Here is an 8,863-nt window from a genome sequence, read left to right on the forward strand (position 1 = left end):
CTTCAACTTCTCACTATTATCCTTCTACAAATTCGCAAAATGCAGTCGTCGAGGCTAATTCAAATAGAAATCAAAATCAATATTCGACAAATCTTAATAATTCTGGACAATACTATGCGTCCAAACATTCGACTATAGCGGGCGCTTCAGCACATCATCAGTCCAGCCATGCTACGGTATCGCAAAGGCATCCGCAATTACATCAGCGAGAATCGCAACCACATCAGCAAAGTCATTACACATGTCCACCGCCTCTCGAAAATCCCCCACCTCCACCCATTATCGGTAATAATAATACGGCTACTATGCCCAAACGTGGTTCAGGCGGTGGCGGTGGTCCCTATCATTATCAACAACAGCAGCAAACAAAATCGAATGTGTTTAGCACAGTTTCGTCTTCAGCTACTTTACCGAAACGTTTACATCAGCAACACATGCAGCAACAACAACAACAGCAGCAGCAACAGCAGCATCATCAACAGCAGCATCAACAACAACAACATGGACATTATGGTATTCATTCCGTTCAACAGCAACAATATCATGCTCCAGCCGCCATTACCGCCACTGCCGTTTCCGGTCAACAGCAATCCCAGCAATACCAAACATCCCAAATGCCTCCAACTCACCGCCCACCCATACCACTGCCTCATGAACAAGCACATTTACCGCCAACCTCCGATGTCGTTCAATATAATTCGATCAATAAACAGAAAATTTCCCATAAACAACCACCGATACCCTCACGTCATTCCAGTGCTCAGCAGAAAATTTTTGTAGCCACTAATCCTTTCATGCAGACCACAGCAACCAGCATGCATTATCATTCTCCGGAAGCGCAAACAACTGCAAATTTTAATGCCCACTCGCAACCGGTTTCCTCTTTAAGCAATTCACCTACTCCTCCGTCGTCCGTAGCTAGCATTTACGGTACGAGCAGTCGCCGTAGTAGCGCTAGTGGCGGTGGTATTGGTAGTGTTGCTCATTCTCATAGTTTGACTAACAGCGGTCATTATGAGATCGGCGGTAATGGTGGCGGTTCTTCTGTATACTATAATCATCATCACAATTCCTCCCACAATTCAAGTGAGAAATCGTTTAATTTCAACATGTTTGTTGCTTTCATGAATTTTACATTTTCGTTTTCCGTTCAACATTTTCAATTCGTTGTGTTTCCATTTTTCCAATTGAAAAACTTTGATTTGAATTTTACTTTGTTGTTTTTTTTTTGTTTATTTATTGAAAAATCTTGTACTCTGATGCATGCATGAAATCCTTCGTTCCCTTATTTTAACTATTCCTAAAAAGTTTACAATATTTGCGTTTTTTTTTTTGTTTTTATTCTTCGATATACGGATATAAAATAACAATATATACAACAATTGTTCAACATTTATTGCTGCTGCATTTTGCTTACTTAAGGTACTATTATATAAAGCTTTCTTATAAATGTATATTTCCTCTTCAATTTCATTCTTCGTCTTTAATGTTCTTAGTACTTATTTTTCATCTCATTCTCATCATAAAATGCACTGCTAGGAAATTCCATTTGCTTTCTTCTCTTATTTATTATTTGGCACAATTATTTTTCTTCCACATTAAGAGACTCTGTCGAATTATTCGATTTCTTTTTTTTGTTAACGATCGGGAACTTAGTGCACCTTCAGCCGAGTAGGTAACTTCTTTTGTTTACGATTTTAAATTTACATACGAAGTCAAGATTATAGCGTTTCATTGTCGCGGTCTCAGCGATGAGAATAAAGATAACGATGGAGGTAAAAAGATGGTAAGACCCCTAAACGAAGCTATCGAAAAAAGAGAGATTTCGTTGATATTATTTGACACTAGATTTACGGAAACCTGTTCGTTTGATGGATACATCTTAGGAATCGTCGCGGTCGCAAAAGTAAGGATAGTGTGAACTCGTTAAATCGTTGTTCGTCAGAAATATTTTATCGTTAGTAAGAAACTCGAGTTTTTACAGCACAAGTTTATTAACTCGTTTCAGATTTGCAAACATTTTGCAATCCTACCAACTTTCTCATACTCTAAAAATAATCTAACAGGGTTGCCATCAAATTTAAAATTTTCATTAATTCCCACAAGAGGAAGATGAAATTTAGCATAAACATTGTTTGATCAATTACGAACACCTGGTAAGCTCAATCTGTTGGCCCCAACGCGGAAGAAGCTACAAGAAGCTCGGAAAACGCCGGCAATTTTTTTACGATTTCATTTATAACTTTCAATTTCATTAAGGCATTTCGAAAACCTGTGACCGAGATGTTTATTAGAATCACTGTTCACACCACGAATAGTTCTAATCGGTTCACTAAGACCGCAACAATTTTTTAACTTTACATTCTTAATCGACCGAAGGAATCTTTCTGCGAAATGTCGGCTTGCTTCATATTTGACTGGTTTTTGAGGAAATAAACATGCAACGTCTCATTTTCCCCAAAGTAGCAAAAGTGGAGTTGTCCCGGAAACAAAGAGTACACATATACCTTAAAAACCAATATATAACATCTTAAACACATTGACTTTCTTATGCTGAATTTCTCAAAATCAAAAACCCGTTGAATTGATGCAATACAAATATGATGTCTTTACATAGATGTTTCACAGAGCGAAATTCACAGAGGAAATCATATAAACCATCGGATTCTCTTTGATTGATTGATTTATTTCGGCAATGAGTTTCGCGTTCGCCCGGAAGATCAGATGTGGTATAATTAGCAAATTTCTTAGCAATGAATTCTGTAGGCGGTAGAACATGTAATGTACTGGATCAGGCCGCTGGTGTTGGCACTTCTTGAAGGTTTATTGCCCCGTAACGTAATTATATTCGTTTACATTCGTAATCATTTCCTGAAGTTCTTGCTTTTCCTAGGATTTGTTGGAGTCCGTTCTTTTCTAGGTAATAAATTGGATTTCCTTCTGTTATCGACACATGCTATGGCAATAAGTCCTGCGAATCGTGGATTTTTTTAAACTGTTAAAACACTGGCGATCCACTTCCCAGGAACTGAACCTAAGCTGGCAAGACTTCCTGTTACCCTACCTGTCAAGTCTATTACATTGTTGTTTCTGTGACTTTGAAGCTTTATTCAGAGACAATGGACTCTAATCAACGCTACGACCTTTCTCTACTTCCAAGGCTATCCTACTGAGTGTCGTCATAAGAAGCAAAGCTATGTATTGGAACATGTGCCAAACGGCAAGATTAATATCTGCTGTTAACAATGGAGAGGGTATGACTCTTCGGATTAGAATTGCTAAGCGGGATTTGCTATATGGGGACAAATTACTTCATACTAAAAACCCTCGATATTATGACTTTTGGTATATTACGCGCAATTCTATCAATTATTGGACGTAGTATTCCTTAGGGATGGTTTTATTTGGTTCGAACAAATTTTAATACACCACGCCCGACTGATTCCCTCAACTGGAGGCCTTATCGCCGATGTTATTGGTTCGGATAATTTCTGTTATGGTTATTTAGACTTTTTATATTGTAACGCATCCACTGTTCTTCACTCGTAAGGACGTAGCTGCGTTATCCTTTGAATTATTCAGGAAAAATAAACTTCTCCACAAATTTCATTTTTTGAACACGAAACTACGTCTATTCAAAGCTCCAAGAAACTATGTTGTATACGATTTAGAGTGATAACTTATACATTTATATACATACATACATAAAGACAGTACTTTCAAATGAAGAAGTCACTCTTTCAGTAAAACGCTATAGTAGGGTGTGGCGACCCACCATTAAAAATAAGGCGTTATATGAGAAGACTTCGGAAAACTGTTCCGATTCAAACCATTGCTAATAGCGTTCATCTTTGGGCCAAACACATTTCTTCAAAAATAGCGTCCAGTAAGTTGAACACAGAAAAACGAGGCAAACAAGCTTAGATCGATCGATATAATAAAAGGTGGTCCTATCCACACAATCTTACCACCACGTATAGGCGACGTGACCCTAGTAACCATGTTTTTGAGTAATACGCAGCATATATCAGATTTTTATATTTCTGTAAGATGCAGACGAGCGGGTGCAAAGGCGCATTTGGTCTTTAATGAGAAAAAATTTTTTTAAGACGAAACTTCTAGATCAAGCGACGTACATTAGTGTTAGAAGTGGACCGATAAACCATTTGCGTTAATCGCGCCGAATCAAATTATATGTAGTTTGCGGACTATTTTCAACGAATATCCTCAAACGTCATAAAGTCCGGATCAGTATAAGGCACCGCCTATGAAGCGTAAGGTTGCTGCAATCAGTTTTTTTTTTTAGTGATAATAAGTCTCGTATTATTTATGAAGCTTATCTTTTTTTTTTAATATTTTTTTATATAAAATAAATATGAAAATTTTTTCTTCCATTTAACAATTAATAATTTTGTTCTGAACTTTGGTTTAAATTTTTACTCTTGAAAGTTAAGAGTTAAACATTAATAATTAACAATTTTGTTTATCGGTTTCGTAATCGGCATTTTTTGTACGCCTTTAAATTTTGCGTTTTTTTTTTTTTTCTTCTTTCTGCTCGTCTCTGAACTCGAATCGAATCATGAAAACGCATAGATTATGCCAGTGCACTAAATGCTGATAAAACTGGTAGTATACGAACAAAAGCAAAAGCAGAATTCCTAGAGAATTTAAATGCGAAATTAGCCAAACAGGGACTGTCGGGCCGAGCATTTGCAGTACGTAATCTAATCAACAGTAAAGCTTTGGTAAGTAATATCGCTGAAAACAGGAACATTTTGTCTCTTTTTTTTCTTTTTTTTTTTTTTTCTTAACTAAAAAGGCGTTTTGAAAGCCTTTCTACAGCTAGAATTTAAAATTTTTGTAATTTCTTCTTCAAATTTAAGCTTTTTTTATATTAAGTAATTTCTTTTTTTATTTAAATTAATCGCATTTTTCTTCAATTTATACACATATGATGTTTGTATGTATTTGTAATTGTGTGCATATATATATATATATATATAGATGTATCAAAATCCTCAAACTCTTACACGTCCTAGTGCACAATATCGCAATATTTCCTGTTCTGTCATCAATCAATTCAACTCAATTTCCGATGAAGCACTATAAAGGTATTTTCGTAATGGAATTTTTTTCCTGTATATTGTTTTTTTTTTTTTTACATATTTGTAATAATAATCACTTGACATCACAAACATGGCTTTGTTTAACTATTGTTATTGTTGTTGTTGTACCGTTTCGCTTCTCACATTTACCCTATATATACTAAATTATTGACAATACTTCAGCAATAAATCATTGTTTCTTACGCCGTCTTTAATAACTTAAAAGATAATTCATTTTACATCAACATAAATATAATAAATTATACCTAAATAACAATTGTACTCACACTCTTACGTAATGCTTTTTCGTTTTTTGCCTTAGTACAAAACGAAGATCGACGGGTCTTAAAACCCTCCCCATCAATCGCTTATTTTTAGCTACCCACAGATGTCGAGTTTTCTAAGTAAATAGTTACATTTCTGTATGTAGGAAACCTTCTTTTAAGCTTTTTACTTAAAGCATAATCCACTGCAATTTCATTCCCCCTTAAGTTTGATTTTAGCAGAAAGCTTCCTATAAGTTACCTTATGAATAATTATGTAATAATTTGTTGAGAAGCTATGCGATGAGGAGTTCAATGTCTACATTTAATTGACAAGATCATCTTGAAATCAACGTCTCCAGTTTAGGGTGGCATTCCGGTTTGATTTTTATTTGATGAAATCTTTATTTATTAATTAATTGTAACGTCTATTCAGTTGTTACGTAACATTGTTTTTTCCTAAGCGGCTATGTCCGCCTGCCCACCGCTATTGATCCCAGCGACCGGAACTCCATCTTGAAGAAGTCATCGAGAGTGTCAGGAGTCGTCTGCGTGCAGACGTGCAATGGCGTGTGCGGGCCAAAGACTGAGTGTTTCCCTTCGAGGAGTACTTGTTGCGACTGTGATTATCCTTAAATAAAAGGCATCAGACAATTAGAGATGCGTGATAGACCTCGCCCTGGTCAGAGGGGAGGGGTTTGAATCATATCCAAACTTTCATATCTGATACTGCAGTCTTGGTGTAGGCCCTCTATCTGGCACAATTAAGTTGCTTGCCGGATATTGCTAGTAAAGCATCCATTAGACCTGCACATCTGATCTGATTAAGCCGCCTAAGCAGGTGCAGACGCTACACATAAAGGCTATCCGTCCATCTTACGAGACCGCGATTGCAAATTTAGAGACACGTCACTGAGAATTTGATTTCAATTTTCTTGTTTATCTTAGGCAGCATCTTAGGTAGCAAATAAAAATTTTCGAGCAAAAGATAGGGTATTCATATCGCTTTTATGTTTTCGCAATTTGTCCACAAATTTTGAAAACAATTTTTTTTACTTTATCGCTAACGGTTTAAAAGCACAATTTTCAATATGTTTAATTTTTCCTTTGCTGCTCTGCTCAGTAAGTGAGTGTAATATAAGTAAATATGTTACGTAAAGAACTTGTAAACATATTCACTTTAGTATGACAGTAGATATCCATCTAAAATTTTTCAAAAAAATTTCCCATTTAACTCATGCCCGTTCTTAATAAAAATTTGGTTGATTTAGATATATTTAGCTTTGGTGATGGGGACCCGAGATTCATTCACTTCAAGTCAAATACAATGCAATTTTCTTACTTATTTCAGTTTTTCTTTTTTTGGCTAATAAAGCAACGCTTTCATTATATTTTTCTGTCTTTACGTGATCTTACTTCTTCATTCGAAAATATGATTTACATTTTAAATTGTTTCTCCCGTGAAAGTATGGGACATACTTCCGATTTTAGTTAATTACTTTCTTTATGAAATATTTATAAGTAACTAATAAGTAATAACATATTAAAAGATTTTATTTAAAGACAAGTAAAGAAATTTTAATAGGCCACGACTGACCATTAAATACCCTACAACACTTCGTTGGATGTAGCTATTCATATAAAGGCTTTCCAAAATAAACCACAATTCGTGAAAGTAGTCCAATCCGAACCATTTTCAACACCCTTTATCCTTCGGCCAAGTCAAGCCGATATACCAAATTTCAGGAAAGTATCTCAAAAATTGCGATCTGTAGGTTGGACTGAACACAAGAATACAAGGACCGAAAAGCATATATCGATGCACAAAGTGGCATCGATCGGCTTAATCTCACGTCTTTCTGTGTATTGCGTACATCTGCACAAATTAATATATCCTTGTACGACAAGTGGAGAAAAGCTATTTTCACCTATAAACAACAAAACATGCCTTAGGCACTTATATATGTATAATGATTGGTAACGAACGAGTTCATTGTGACATGAGAATGGTTGAGCCGTTGTCTTAAAAATTTTAAGTTGATGCTAAAACTTTTAGGAAAATTTTCAAGTTAACGTAAAAAAACAAGTAACAGGGACTAATGAATCATCCGCAATTTCCAACAAAGGAGGAAGAGAAGTATATAAACAAGATTTCTAATTTTTACATTTACCTACGTAGGTCGGTATGATATACGATCGCTGTGACTTCCTCTCAATCCTGAATACTAGCCGACACGATCTAATTAAATTATTTATTGTTTTTATAAAACTAAATGTAAAGAAAAGGTATTCGTAGAAACAAAATATTTTACGAAAAATGTAAACCATATTTTCGGACAGAGGTAATAAATTGCTCTTACTTTAATTTACACATAAAATATAATGTACATGTGCCGTTTGCATAAAAAAATTGTTAATTTATACACAGTTATTAACAAAACTTTACTCTATATATTATAATTACAGCCGGATCCACGCATTTGCCACGAATCATTGATGGATCAAATTAAACGTGGAGCTACTTTGAAGCGTAATCAAAAGATAAATGATCGTAGTGCCCCGAAAATTTATTGAAGGTGTTAAAACCGATATATTTCTTGTTCCTTGCTAGCCCGTTTTCTGTCTCCGTCATCCCCTCATTCTTTGCTCAAGGCAGAAACCTAAATATAATATATACCGATCGATATCAAATGTTAAACAACATAATCATTTTTAAATACCTTTTTCTAATTTTTCTACGACCTTTTTTTTTTGAAACTAAAATGTATTCATATTTATATATTATAATAACAGATCGCTATGCGGTTTAAATAGAAAGCAAACGCAAAAGAAAAAAAGAAGAAACCCCCCAACTGAATTCAGATATAAATTAAAAATTTGAAATCCCATTAATAAAAACGATAATAAATAAAGTGAAATATATTATTTTTAATTATTAATATTTAAACTTATGGATATATGTATAAATATATATATATATATATATATATCCATATATATCCATATATATATATATATATATATATATATATATCTTTGGCTAATTAATCAAACAATTGAAACAATTTCTCGCTTATCATATTTTACAATTTAATAAATTAGTTTATAATTATTATTAACTTTTTTCTTATACCTGTGCATCTTTTTGTTAATAACCTAATGAACTAAATTTTATTTCTTTATTATATATACATCTTTTATTTGTTTTCTTTTTAAAATTATTTCTCTAATACATGATACCATTCGAATATAATTGATTTTTTTAAGCTTTATTTTCGTTATCCTGTTTACCTTTTTTTCTTCTACTGTTTGTTAATTCTGTTTTTTTTTTTTTTTTTTTATATATGTTAAAGTAAATTAATAACTAAAATAAATTATATTTTAATATAATTCATGTATCGTATGTATATATTTGATATCTATATATATACATATGTTCAAATTTATATAAAAAAAATTTATTTAAACGAGAATTCGAGAAAAAAAAAAAACTAA

The 8,863-nt window shown here is 33.6% G+C and overlaps 1 protein-coding gene across 13 annotated transcripts in view; it reads left to right on the plus strand.

Annotated features, from left to right (window-relative positions):
- LOC119635568 (AF4/FMR2 family member lilli) overlaps positions 1-8,262 on the plus strand; it is a 113,876-nt gene extending 105,614 nt beyond the window's left edge. For 11 of the 13 annotated variants that reach the window (XM_038030419.1, XM_038030429.1, XM_038030430.1 and 8 more), the window contains 2 exons: positions 4,594-4,745; positions 7,835-8,262. In XM_038030419.1, coding sequence (XP_037886347.1) covers positions 4,594-4,745; positions 7,835-7,942 — 260 coding nt within the window. In that variant the 3' untranslated portion in view covers positions 7,943-8,262. Of the gene's footprint in view, positions 1-4,593; positions 4,746-5,004; positions 5,112-7,834 lie in introns of all 13 variants that reach the window. The other 2 variants (XM_038030423.1, XM_038030427.1) reach the window with 2 other exon arrangements.
- The last annotated feature ends 601 nt before the right edge of the window (positions 8,263-8,863 follow it).

The sequence above is a fragment of the Glossina fuscipes genome, unplaced genomic scaffold (genome assembly GCF_014805625.2).
Source record: "Glossina fuscipes isolate IAEA_lab_2018 unplaced genomic scaffold, Yale_Gfus_2 27, whole genome shotgun sequence".
Classification (NCBI taxonomy): domain Eukaryota; kingdom Metazoa; phylum Arthropoda; class Insecta; order Diptera; family Glossinidae; genus Glossina; species Glossina fuscipes.